Source organism: Chiloscyllium plagiosum, chromosome 9 (genome assembly GCF_004010195.1).
Source record: "Chiloscyllium plagiosum isolate BGI_BamShark_2017 chromosome 9, ASM401019v2, whole genome shotgun sequence".
Lineage (NCBI taxonomy): Eukaryota > Metazoa > Chordata > Chondrichthyes > Orectolobiformes > Hemiscylliidae > Chiloscyllium > Chiloscyllium plagiosum.
The window spans coordinates 43279569-43294191 of NC_057718.1; the positions used below are offsets into that span (position 1 = coordinate 43279569).

Genomic DNA, 14623 nt, shown 5'->3' on the forward strand with positions numbered 1-14623 from the left:
GAGGGAAACAGAGTTAAAATAATAAGTCTCCTTCAGAAGTGAGGTAAAATTCTGAAGAAGAATCATAATAGACTTGATATGTTAACTCTGTTTCTTTCTCCACAGATGCTGCCAGACTGTCTGAGTATTTCAAGTGCATTCTACTTCTGTTGTCAAAGTATTCATTGTTGGACGAAAGCAATTGGCGATATACAAAAAAGTGATATCACTAATTACGGTGCTACATAATTGGAAGTGCAAACTTAATTATGTTGTTACTTTCATGAAGTCAGATGTACTGCACTGCTTCAATCTTGTTTAACAGAAGTAAAACCTGTCTTCAGTAAGCTGACGTTTGGTTTCAGAATATTCATTAATAAATGTAAAAATCTGAAAAGCAGATTTTGTTTCTCATGAGTGCATTAACAGCACCAGCACAAAAGAGGTTAACTTTTCAAGCATGTACATTATCCAGATTTGAATTTAAAGTGCAGAAGCAATTGGGAATGAATCATGAATAAAATCGTTTGTGCTTTGTTGTTCTTTGCCTTCTCCCCAATGTTTTATCGTGGTCTTTAGGCACTTTAACATTTGCATAAAGTTCATGATAGATCACTCTTTAATAACATGCTGATCGTTAGCTACCTGTATGTCAATAACAGCTCTGATGTTGTGTACCATTGACAATCACGCCATGTCCCTCTATTTCCCCCTGCCTTCTTTTGTTTTGACCTAATCTTTGAACTTTATCTTGGTTGCCGGCCAGTAGTTTTCTCTTTAATTACAAGAAGGAAACTGTCAATAAAATCTGTTAAATGGAATGCAATGAGTAGCTGAATGGGAGGACAGCCATTTGTTCAAATTCTACAGCATTCAAGGTATTGACAGTTTGTTTTCTGAGGCCATATGTGCTGATCAATCTCAGGCTGGGCTCAGCCACGCTGAAAAATGAAAAACCAGATTGCTTTTGCTTATTTTCGGATGACAGCCCTTGATTTGGTGGGTCCGAGATGAACCTTCTGCCAAATTGTACCCCAGAGAACCAAAGCGTGACTGTTTTGAAAATTATTTTTTAATTGATTTTGTAATTAACAGTTCATCTCATATATTGATGTGCAAATTCCCAGATTGATGGGAGGGAAATTGTTTCAACAAAAAGTTGCACTTTTTCTATTTATCTCAGCAACTGTTGTTGGCACTTTACTACACTGTATGAGGGAACAAGAATTTCTGGGAGCAGTAAGCTTTCAGCTGTCATGATGTTTCTGCACTTTGTAAATTGAGAGAGCCAATACATTTTCTTGCCTACTTTATTAGATTGGTTTGAAACATTGACCTAGCTTCTGATTTGATTTTGTCTGTATACGATGTATATTTGTACATGTTCTGTTTTGCATACCAGGCCAAAATGCCATTTAGGTTTCATGATGTGAGGGTTAAACTGTTTTGGACTCAGATTCGGGGGTAGCTGATTAATTGTGGGTTTCAGCAATTCAGGAACAATCAAGATGAACCTACAGGACCTGACCTGGAATGCAGCAAATACGTTGGAATGAGCTGTCATACACAGTCACAATCTGAAAAAAAAAAATTGCAGGAAGTTTAAGCATACTAATCTTCATATTTTAGAGACTACAGATTGTAGAAAGCACTCCTAGTTTTATTAACAACAGAACTTGTCAGTGCAAGTCATTTTGCAGCATTTGATTTGCTGATTCATGTGAAATGCTCTTTAAAACAAGCAGAAATAAAAGAAAGAGAGAAAAACAGGCTCACTGAAATAAATTGGAAACAATACAGAACTTAATTATCCATTGCGGTAGAAATATGAAAGCAAAGTATTAATACAGATGGAAGTACCCTTGATATTCAGATTAAAAGCTAGTTTTGCTTCACTTCACTGAAAGCTGTTCCATTTAGAATATTATTTTCCTCTCTTCAATCATAATGTTAAACTTATTTTAACATTTCACTGTTAGATCCTCATTGTTTATAAATTACAGTATTAATTGCTGTCATTGTTGTCCATTTGTAGCTATTCAGTAAGTTTCATTATATCATTGATAGAGGAAAGTAAGTTGATAGGGCAATTCTTTTTCTTCTTGTATAGTCCTTTGGGGCTGAGGCTGACAAGGATAATTAACGGAATTTAAATTATAAAATGTACATTGGTAAATACTTTGGTTTTGCAGCTAAAATCTAGAGAACACAATCCAATATTGGATCCTTTTCAGTGAAAGAGCCATTTTTTTTCCTTCATTTGAAAGTTTGGAGTGTTCTGTATAAACTTGTAGTTATGTACAAGTATCTGATCAACAATTTAAGAATGCTGAAACATTAAGTACTTGAACCATAAGTTAAAATATTTAAATGTCAAAATACAATGTACTCTTTCTTTAAGAGCAGTGGTGTTAACAGAGTTTTCACGTTGTCTTGTATAGATTCAATGCACATAGAAGATGTTGAGGCTGTTCAGAAGCTGCAAGATGTCTTGCACGAGGCCCTGCAGGACTATGAAGCTGGGCAGCATGGGGAAGATCCACGCCGTGCTGGTAAGCTACTGATGACTCTCCCTCTTCTCCGGCAGACCTCTACCAAAGCTGTGCAGCATTTCTACAACATCAAACTGGAAGGCAAAGTTCCCATGCACAAACTATTCTTGGAAATGCTGGAGGCCAAGGTCTGACTAGAGGATCCTAGGCCTTCCCATGAAACCACACAGAATGGGTTAGGCCACAGCAAAGGGAAGAAACGTAGGAATTGAACCAGACAAAAGTTAACTGTAGTGTTTAATTGAAAAAAAAAGAACTGCACTGATATTTAGCAGTATGACTGTGAAGCAGCTTTCAACTTCTCATTCTTCTAGGATTTTTTCATGCAGATTTTGCTGTTGAACTTTTTAATGAGGTCTCTAAATGAAGAGAGAGAAGGAAGCCAGCCCTGCCAAAGGATGGGAATCCATAATGTGGATGCCATTGAACTAATAATAAAGAGAAATATCCCCATCAACAAAGGATTCAGACTGACAACTGTTTTACCTAGCAGTACAGCGCATTGACTGAATGCAGTATTAGGTTCCATATGAACAGTCTGTAATTAGGCAACGGAGCAGCGTTGCATTGGCTGCTTCTTCTCATTGCATTTTTTCCACCTTAGATCAGTTACAGCCATTTAATTCCTTAATTGTTTTCAAGTCTTCCAGATATTTCTTAGGTTAGGAACTATGTCTATTTCAGGGAATAGTGAGCTTTACTCAGTCACGCAATACTGAAAATACTGCATTTATTTGCTGGCTGGAAAAACGATGGACAGTTATGAAGAACAAACAAAACTTTTTTTAAAACCTTTGTTGTTGATGTTGTTTATGGGTTTTTTGTACCAGCTTTACCACTACAGCCATTTTATTAATCTGTGAATTTATCTTAAGCAATAGTGAATGAGAAGGTGCATACTTTTTATGGATGCAATTTATGTTGAGTGCCAGTTCAGTCAAAATCCTCAACTTCTTTAACACACGGTAATACATAGCTTCAAGTTCATTATTGCAATTAGATTACACCGTTATTAATAGGCTAGTTGATCTGACAATTGAATCCAACGCAACAAGATTATACACTAGCTTGCCCCAGTATACCTTGGAAATATGGTACTAATGTAAAATAATGTACTTTACAGGCATATTTATTAACCATTCAAAACATGACTGTTAAGGTGTAAATTTGATTTAGCATCTAATCAGATGTTTTTCCTCCCCCTTAAAAGCTACATTTGCTACATTTTAAAACAAATGAAGGCGCTAACCTGTACCAAGTACTCAAATGTCAGTATTAATAGCTGCTCCCTGTTGTACCATGTGACATCCTCTTCTGTGTACACTTATGTAATCAAAGATTGTGAGCCTAACCTGAGGTCATGTATTGGAAACAAAAAAAATGTTGTAGTTCAGCTTGCAATGTTTCATGTTTGCTGTGTTCTTCTAATTTTTAGTTGAATTCAAAGACTGTTGTCTTGTTCTTATTGTGGTGTTAGATTCTTGTGATTGTACGCATTAGACACAGGGTAGAATTAGAGACAGTAATGGATGTAAAATTCCTCAGGAGATAGTGTATTCTATTCCTTACTGGTGATAAGATTGCTCCTATTAATAATAAGAACAAATAGTTTAAGAATCAGAACAAATATCTCTTCCAACAATACACATTTAAATCATTAATTTAAAAAGGGATATTTTGTGTAACAGTTTATTGTAGAATAACAATGTATATCTTAGAAAAGAATTTGAATATTTCCAAACAATAGGTAAATGTCTAATTTTTAAATGCTGTAAATATAGCTATGTTCAAACATCTCAAATGGTTGTTAAAACCAGCTTTGTGTCGTTACAAGTTTTTGGTGCAGACAAGTTTCCCAAACTACTGCTACATTGTGTGCTTTGAACAAAAAAAAAGAAAAAGACAAAAAGGTTGATGGTATGCATCAACCTTGTGCTATAAATACTGTGTATCATTAGCCGTACGAGACTATATAGTAGATTGTGGTTTCTCAGTAGAGAATTGACTGTACTGTGATTCTAGACTTTATTCATCATTAGCAGCTCATTCAGGTGGTCAATAACTTGAAGTTTATAGCTGTAATAGGGAACTAAGAAACTGGCACGACCCTTAAAAAAAAAATCCAACTCCTGGGAGTAAGGTGCTGATTTTGAGTAACAGGAGCTTAGCTCTGTGGAGTGCAAGGGAAGGATTTAAGGTTTATTTTGTTTATGCTTATGGTTAGAACCAGCAGCAAAATCTCATTTACCAGTGCTCAGAACAGCAAAATGAGATAGTTAAAATAAAGGTTCTATGTTTTAAGCTGTATCTATTTTTTTTTTCTTTATGATTATCTTTATTTTCTGTTTAATTATGGCAATATGATTGTGTGACTCTTCAACAGTTGCACTTGCATTTCAATCAGAACAAATATTTATTCCACTATTTGCATTTTAAAAACAGACGAGTTTCAAAATAATATGAAAAAATTATAAACAGCTATTTTTCTTATATAGAACAGAATGTTGGGTGTTGGTGGTTGTATTTAAATTATTTATGCATCTGTGTTTACCTGCCAACAAACAATTTATGGCAGTCTTACATGCAAAGTTTAAAAGCAGAAAAAAAGTTTTAAAAAAGCTACAAATACCAGGAGTTGAAGTTTAACCTGTAGTGAAAAACCATGTCTGTAGGTCTAGGCAAGCTTTGTGCTTCACATCTGTAAACAATCAACTGTATATTTTTGTGACGTGTATCATACTGTGTGCTCTGACAAATGTCCATTTGTGTAAATGTATTTATTTTATATTGTATATATTGTTAATGCAAAAGGAGACAATGATTCTGTAACTTTAATCAGTTCCAATGTGTACTCTAATTATGCCTTTCAGGATGATGGTAGAGCAATATTAAACAAGCTTCCACTTTTACATGCTTGAGTTTGTAGAACGTGTATTTTTTGGAAACACAGAGCTCAATAGAATTGGAATGACTAAGTTTTATGTTTTGGTTTTAAACTCCTGTGATAATGGGACTCCAAACAGCCATTAATTTACTGATTTGCACAAATGCATTAGTTGTGGCCAGATTTTGTTCAAACTTCAGATCTCGATTGAATATCTTGCTTTGGTACCACTACAATCTAAATTTAATGTCAAAAATGCTGCTATGCTTTGAAACAGAGACACAACGCTTAGAGTCCAATGTTCCATGAGACCAGGCAAGGAGTTTGCAGATTCTTTCTGACCTGAACTATTGACCTTCACCACTACTGATCAAGTGCCACCTATAAAAGAGGATGGGAAAATCAGGCAGGCAGTGGCAACATTATCAGACCACTGACGATACATTTTCAGAGCAGCCTTGGTGATGAGATGTCTCTCAATCTCAATGACGTACTGCCCTAGGCAACTGAGATGGAGTGAATGTATAAAATGAACAGATATCCTCAGAAACAAAGAAACACAAAAGAGGTGCTAGCTGTAGCTTGAAAAAAATATAGAATCTCTGTCAGATCTTTTATTGTTGTTGCTAGTAATTTAACTGACCAACACCGATTTATCATCCCCAACACTGACATTTCATTCGTATATTCCACTTTACCAGTTGCCCACTGATTGAGTTTGACTGCATTCTGAATAAAACAGAAAGCAGCAATGGCTTATTCATTATTGTAAAAAGTTCTACTTTTCTGTCATCACAGAAGTTTTGTCACCCAAAACGTGCACAGCACTTAGCAGGGAAGAACCAGAGTTCCTAAGTGCGAAGTGTATGGCAGAGTGCTAAGATAAACTTAATGAGAATTGATATATGAACAGCTAATTTGATCAGTCATATTCAGGATAGTTGGAAATAATGTTTTGTTTTCATTGACTGTTCCATCAATGTCTCATACTTCCTCTTTTTATGTAGCTACTCAGAGAAAGAGAGGTGAACAAAGAACAGTACAGCACAGGAACAGGCCCTTCAGCCCTCCAAGCCTGCGCCGTGACATTTTGCCCTTCCATACTAAAACTATCTTCATTTACAGGATCTGTATCCCTCTATGCCCTTCCTATTCATGTATTCGCCCAAGTGCTTTTTGAGTGCTGTTATCATGTCTGTTTTCACTACCTCCTCTGGCAAAGCATTCCAGAAACTCACCACACTTGTGAAAAACTTGCCTTGCACATCTCTTTTAAACTTGCCCCCTCACCCCTTGAACCAGTGTCCCCCAGTACTTGACTCCCTTCACTCTGGGAAAAAGCCTCATACTTTCCACTCTATCCATGCCATTCACAATCTTATAAACTTTATCAGGTCACCCCTTAACCTCCAATGTTCCAGTGAAAATAAACCCAGTCTATCCAACCTTTCTTTTTAACTAAAATCTCCCATAACAGGCAGCATCCTGATAGACCTGGTCTGTACCCTCTCCAAAGCATCCATATCCTTCTGGTAGTGTGGTTACCAGAACTGTACATAATATTCCAAGTGTGGCCTAATTAAAGTTCTGTGAAGCTGCAGCATAACTTGTCTATCATTATACTCAATGCCCATGCCAATGAAGGCAAGCATACCATAGGCTTTTTTTTAACTACCTTATCTACCTGTGCCTCCACCTTCACTATAATTTCCATCTGTACTTGACCTTCCAAAATGTATCACCTCACATTTGTCCAGATTAAACTCCATCTGCCATTTTGCTGCCCATGCCTCCAACTGATCTATATCCTACTGTATCCATTGACAATCCTCCTCACTATCCGCAACTCCACCAATCTTTGTATCATCCACAAACTTACTAATTAGACTAGCTACAGTTTCCTCCAAATCATTTATGTAGATCACGAACAGCAGAGGTCCCAGCAGTGATCCTGTGGAACACCAGTAATCACAACCCTTCATTCTGAAAAGCATTGTTTCACTGCTACCGTCTGTCTCCAATGGTAAGCTAATTCTGTATCCATCTTGCCACTTCACACCTGGTGTCATGTGACTTCACCTTTGGTACCAGTATGCCATGATGGCCCTTGTCAAAGGCTTTACTGAAATCCATGTAGACAACATCAGCTGTTTTTCCCTCATCAATCATCTTCGTCACCTCCTCAAAAAACTTATCAAGTTGTTAATAAATCCATTTGCTTCTAAATGCGTATAGAAGCATTTCCCTGAGAATATTTTCCAATAATTTCCCTACCACCAATGTGAGACTCATAGGCCTGTAACTTCCAGGGTTATCCCTGTTACCCTTCTTAAACAATGGGACAACATCGGCTAAACTCTAATCTTTTGGGATTTCACCTGTGGCCAAACAGGATTCAAAGATGTCTGTCAATGCTCCAGGAATATGTACTCTTTCCTCCCTCAATATTGTGGAAATAGATCCCATCAGGACCTGGGGACTTACCTACCTAAATACTTTTTAAGACACACAACACCTCTTCCTTTTTAATAGCAACTCGGCTTAGAAACTCAACAGTCCCTTCCCTGAGATCATCTTTCATCAATTCCTTCTCATTGATGAATACTAACACAAAGTATTCATTTGGGACTTCATCTATCTCTTCTGGCTCCACGTATAGGTATAAAAAGCCTTGGGATTCTCCGTAATCCTGTTTGCTAATGACTTTTCAAGACCCCTTTTAGCCCTTCTAATTCCTTGTTTACTTTCTTTCCTAGTTTCCTTATGTACTTCAAGGGATTCCTCATCCTCCTAGACCGCATAGGTGGACACAAGTAGATAGGCAGCTAAACCCTAAAACTGACTGCAAATCAGCCTCATGAAATTCCATGCTTCAAAAATAGTCATTGCGTAAACCCTTATGTCTGATTTCTGCTTGATTTGTGAGGTTTTGTTTCACTCTTCATTAGGGGGGAAAATATTGATGACCTAAAGTTACTGGATTGGAGAAAGATGAGAACTTTAATCCATCTGGGAAGAGCTTGGAATTTTGGACATATACTAAATTCATGTAACTCATGAGCCTTACTAATAAATAGCTACTAAGTAGGTCCTTGTTTTTGCCTGACACAGACTCAACACGCCAAAGGGCTTTTTTCTGTGCTGTAGACCTTTGACTCTATGGCTCCGTGACTGTAAATTTTACTGAGGAAAGTACCAATGAATCTTCCACCAATCCACTGCACAAAAAGGTAGCCTACTAAGGGGAGTTCCTGGGCTTTTTGAGGGAAATGTGGCCCTTAGTAGCTCTAAAAGCTTTCCATCAATTATCATGTCAACTCTTGAACTCCCTTTTAGAAGTCAGTGCAGTTCTAGGTTGATGTTGGTAATTGATGCTGGAATGAGCCAATCCTTTTGTTTGGAAGGCTCCCTTCAGACCTAAAGAATTGAAATAAAAATCATGATTATCTTTGACCCTGGTGCATCTGGGGAAATGCTGATCAAAGTTGTTATGGCCTGCTCTTACTACAAAGAATGGTTTAGGGTGGGTGGGTGTAGGTAATACTGTCTTGGAGGTGCTTTTAGGATGAGTTGTAATTTTCGGTTACTCAGGAAATCATTTTGTTCATTTTTAAGTTGTTTGCTACACACACACACACACACAAACACACCCCTGAGTGGCCACTTGTCATAATGCATTTTTCTTTGCAAGAATTGGATATTCTTAGCTGTAGTTTTCCACATACTATTATACAATGCATTTTCTTCTCTTCATTAATTTTAGTGAAAAAATAAAAAGGAATATAAAACATTTTAACAGCCAGGCCTCATTGGCATTCTGCTTGCTGACTTCCTGATCATAACAGCCGAGACATGAATGGAAAGCAGCTGCCTAGCCATTAGAGTCAAGCCGTTCAGAATCCTGAGACCAGAGGGAGCACTACCCAACAACATGACAAGTGGGTAGGTTGGGATGACTGTGCACATAGTGTTAGTGGGAATCCGGAAGGCGGGTGGCCGAGTTCAGACCAATAGAAACACAAATGCTACAGATTGTGTAATAGAAAGTTAACTCACAACTTCCAATTTTCCACCTGTTCCCAAAATGACAATTAACACTAACTGCACATTAGAGGTTCAATATGATTGAATTATTGCTGTTTCTTTCATTATTAAATACAACATTTCTGGTGGTGTTTATTCTTACCTTAAGTACTTTATTGAAGTCTCAAACAATCCGAAAAGATTAATTCATATTGTCTTTATACATGGCATTTTTGATTGATCTTAACTGTTCTAAAACTCTGGGTGGATGTAATCTGTTTTAATTGGTTCAGTATTAGAGATAATTGGACGGCAATTATCAAAAGAATAAGATGATTGAAAATTGGGTGTTTAATCTATACAGAAACTTAAAATTTTTTTACAGAAAATTAAAGGGATTTTAAAAGTCTTTTTGAGTCTTTGTTTTTATTGACAGGGTTATGTATTTAAGGAAGGGAAGGATTAAAAAAAGTTGTGGAATTCAATGTTCTCCTTGAAAACACAGACTCCTCTGTTTCTGTATATGAAAACTATTAGCATTTTTAAAAATATCCAATGCATGAGTATGTACCAAGATTCATGGACAATATGATCCTCATTTGTCAAGAACAAATTGATGACAATTAAAGTAATAAATACCCACTTTATTTTTTTAATTCTACAGATGAAATATTTGGTATTCATTGTGATATGCTCTTACATATTTAATCTGACATTTATTCACACATTTATTCTTGACAGTTTAAATATACAAGAGAACAGCTTTGAGCCAAACTGATTTGAACCAAAGAGTTTAGAAAGAACGTTTGTTCAACTGGAAATCCCACGTTCAAAATATATTCCAAAGTACACCAGTTGTTGTGAAGTAAATAATAGTACAGTAAGCAAACCCTAGTTTGACTTTTAAGATAATAAAGAATTAATGTAATTTAACTACATTGAGCTTTTAAGAGTTGGGGTAAAATTGTAGAGGAAAGTTATAATGTAAGTGCCTCATTGCATTATGAATAAAGCAGAACAATGGCTGATAACTGTGCTGAGAAGAACTTACTCCAACTTATTCAGTTAAATGATGTCTTTCTCTCTCTGTCTGATCCAGTGCAGATTCCTTTAAGATTTAGGCATTGGCATCATTGTTAACCTTGGAGAATATCTACTCTCCCGTCAATTTTCTGCATAGTAACACATTCAGTGTGACTGTCTGCAGCTCACAGTACAACTGTTTCAATTGACTGTAGCTGATTTCTCAGTTTTAAAAGCTTTATATATGAGAATTAATATTTATGCATTCTCAAAACAAACTGCAAAATACTCTAGGTAAGAAAAGAAACAGGAAACTAAAGTAGGTGTGGGGATTGTTCTGGTCAGTGAACTCATGCCTGTTCAGTATAATGCAAACAGCATGCTAACTTGATGCTGTCTGCTCATCTGCAAGATTCCTCTGTGTAAGCAACACTGACAACAAGAAGCATTGGCTAAATGCATCAGTCGGACTCCCAAAACTGTGACCACTTAGTGCTAATATAGTGGAGCTGCAGTTTGAGTGAACCAGGAGTTGGTAGTTGAGTGGGAAGTGAACTTGACCTGGGAAAAAGTGAAGTGTGGCACAATAAATGAAAAGTCTGCCTCAAAGGTTAGCAGATACTGGATTGGATGCCTTGGTGGAAGAGTTGGAAAGGAGGACACAAGTCCTGTAACTATGACATGGGTGGGGATTGGAGGAGTTCAGTGTCCTCCAGATGTTTAATCAAAAGACAATGAAAGCAGACGGCCCTGGAGGTCAATATGAGGAGGCAGCATGGAAGATCTGAGTGCACTCCTCTAAGAAGTTCAAATGAAATCACATAAACGGTCAAGGTCAGTGAGTGCATCTTCAAATGGAATACCCTATCACCTGCACCATTTGTCTTACACACTAAACAATTCCGCACTCATCTGTCAACAATCTCAATCCATCATAACTTGTGCCTGACATTTGTACGTTTCACCTCACCAGACTGAATACCATTGCAAGTTTTGCACCCACACATCACAGCTTCCATACTGCCAGCTTTTCAACCATGACAGCCATGCCAGCCTAATAGATGGCAACTTGAATACAGTATTCATTCTCTTGTAGGACAAGGTGGCACAAATCCCGAAGCAACGGGAGGTAATCTAAGCCTGTTAGAGGGAATGATACCAACCACTGTCAGGATGACTATTGCTGAAGCTGTGGCCCACTGCAAATCTAAATCCATGAAAATAAAATCGTGGTCCCGAGACCTAATCCTCCCTCTCACAGGGCACTTCTCTCTTATCCACACAGGCTTCTTATTCATAAGTTGCTAATCATTTAATCGTGCTCCTCTTACGTTATACCACCATCTATTCCAGCTCACCCTATCTCCAAAACCCTTTAACACATTCTTTATGTCCTTTTCCTTGCATAAAGTCAGCAAGTGTCAGTGGAGAAAAAAACACATAGATTACGAAGATTACTCGATTAAGAAAATGGTGTCCTGTCTTCGTAGTTTCACACTTGCATCACCAGCTCAGGTACACATGCTAATGTAGCCGTGAAGATAGATTCAAAGTGGGAACCTCACATGGTGAACACCCCTGACAGACTGTGCTGTTGCCAAGGCAGCTGGGCCAGAGACTAAGGTTACATACACGTTCTGTTGCAGAGGCCTCAAATGAGCACTTTGAGGGGGCAGCCTGCAAAAGAAAATGCTTTTTGTGTTTTCAGGCCTGCCAGGAATCCTGCAGTCAATGTCAATGCACTGGAGTCCAGCACCAACCTGACACAGGGCTTTGCACACAAGCTATAGTCCAGCCTAAACAGTATGAATGTGATATTCCATTAACACATTTATATAAAAACAAAATAATGTGAATGCTGGAAGTCTGAAACAAACACAGAGAATGCTGGAGAAATTCAGCAGGTCACAAAGCATCTATGCAGAGAGAAAGAGTTAATGTTGTGAGTCCAGGATGACTATTTTTCAGCAGGATTTCAGAACTTTCTTCAGAACTTCATTAGAACTACCATTCACACACTTGTGAATCCAGACATGATGGTTGTCTCAGATTCATAACCAATGTGACTGGTCAGCATCCAATATCTGAATGATGTTGTTATGATTGTGGATTGCAGTTTGCAGAGGGGTTTGCATAATACTATTACAGCGCAACATCCTTATACAGTTATAGGTGCCTACAATTGCTGAGGTATTGCCTTGGGGAATGAAGCACAATGAAGCACAAACCTGGTTCAAGTCCTCTCTCAGAAAGATAGCATTCATATTCGCAACACTGTCACTGGCACTGCCTGTCTGTTATATGAAAGCCTGCCAGTATGCCTACAGTTGGAACTTCTAGGCCCAGACCTGCTAAAGATCATCCTGCAAGACCATCTGCAGTCTTCACCACTTAGGTCTTCCTCCACTTTTGGGGAAACTAATGAAAATAAATGCAGCTAAATCCCCAGGGCCTGATAATTCCATCTCAGAATACTTAAGGAAGTGGTCCTAGAAATAGCAGTTGTACTAATGGTCATCTTCCAAAATTCTTTTGACTTTGGAACAGTCCCTGTGGATTGGAGGGTAACTAATGTAATCCCACCATTGAAAAAGATAAGTGGGAGAAAGCAGTAAATTATAGACCAGTTGGCTTAACATAGGTAGTGGAGAAAATCGGACAGTCAATTATAAAAGATGTAGGAGCAGAGCACTTGGAAGATAGTGACAAGATTGGACACAGTCAGCATGACTTTACAAAGGGAAGTTGTGCTTGACAAATCTGCTGGAATCTATTAAGGATGTAACTATAGAGTGAATAAGGGGGAGCCAGTGGACATGGTTCACTTCGATTTTCAGAAGGCCTTCAATAAGGACCCACAGAAGAGATTAGCAGGGAAAAAGCACATGAGGTCGAAGGTCAGGTACTGAAATAGGTTGAGAACTGGCTGACAAAAATGAAATGGAATGAGAATGGACAGGCTTTGTGTGCAGTGATTAGTGGAATATGATAGGGATCAGTGATTGGACCCCAGCTATTTACAATATATGTTAATGATTAGATGAAGAGGGTAATGAAGTTGACAGTACCAATGGGTTTCAGCAAAGCCTTTGACAAGATCCCACATTGGAGACTGATAAAGAAGATAAAAGCATATCGAATCCAGGGTAACTTGGCAAGTTAGATTCAAAATTGGCTTAGTGGTAAGAGACAGACTATAGTGGTAGAAGGTTATTTGTGTGACTGGAGGCTGGTGTCCAGTGGTGCACAGCAGCGATCTGTGCTAGGCCTCTTTCTTCTTGCGATATATATAAATGGTACAAACAAAATGTGGGGTGATGGTAAGTAAGTTTGCAGATGACATGAAGATTGGCTAGTGTGGAAAGTGTGGAAGAAGGTTTTCAGTTACAGGCAGATGTAAACGGATTGGTCAGGTGAATAGATCAGAAACGTGTAAGATGGTGCACTTTGGAAGACGTAACAAAACAAGGGAGTGCTCATTGAATGGCAGGACACTAGAAAGCTCAGGGGAACAAAGGAATCTTGGGGTAGTTGTGCACAGATCCATGAAGGCAGAAGGCCAGGGTGGTTAAGAAGGTATAAAAGGTATATTTTTCTAGCAAACAGAGAAGGAATGGGAGGGGGTCCAGAGAGTGGTGGGAATGTGCATTGCTTGAGACGGTAGTTGAGGCAGTAAATCTGACAACCTTTAAAGAGTATTTGAATGTGGACTTAAATATCTTAACATTCAAGACTGTGGGCCAAGTGCTGGAAAGTGGGACAAGTGAAGATTTAGAGTAGTTTGTGTGAGTGCAGACACAATGGGCTGAAAGGCATCTTGGGCTCTCTACGATTCTATGACTATGCCTCATATCTCAAAGTTTGTAGATGGCACAAAGCTGGGTTGGAAGGTATGCTGTGAAAAGGATGCAGAGAATCTTGATTGAGATTTGGAGAAGTTAAGTAAGTGGGCAAAAACATGGCAGATGTAGATGCAGGACCATGATATCAATGTGAAGTTATCCATTGTGGTCACAAAAACAAGCAAGCAGATTATTATCTGAATAGTAGTAGATTGGGAAAAGGGGGAGATGCAATGACACCTGGGCATCCTCGTACACCAGTCACTGAAAATAAACATGCAGGTCCACCATGCAGCGGAGAAGGCAAATGGTATCTGATA

General features: G+C 38.1%; 1 protein-coding gene across 5 annotated transcripts in view; it reads left to right on the plus strand.

Moving 5' to 3' along the window:
* The window catches only part of esrrga (estrogen-related receptor gamma a), a 241607-nt gene extending 236167 nt beyond the window's left edge, over window positions 1-5440 (plus strand). For all 5 annotated transcript variants that reach the window (XM_043695799.1, XM_043695802.1, XM_043695803.1 and 2 more), the window contains one exon: window positions 2421-5440. In XM_043695799.1, coding sequence (XP_043551734.1) covers window positions 2421-2665 — 245 coding nt within the window. In that variant the 3' untranslated portion in view covers window positions 2666-5440. The remainder of the gene's footprint in view (window positions 1-2420) is intronic.
* The last annotated feature ends 9183 nt before the right edge of the window (window positions 5441-14623 follow it).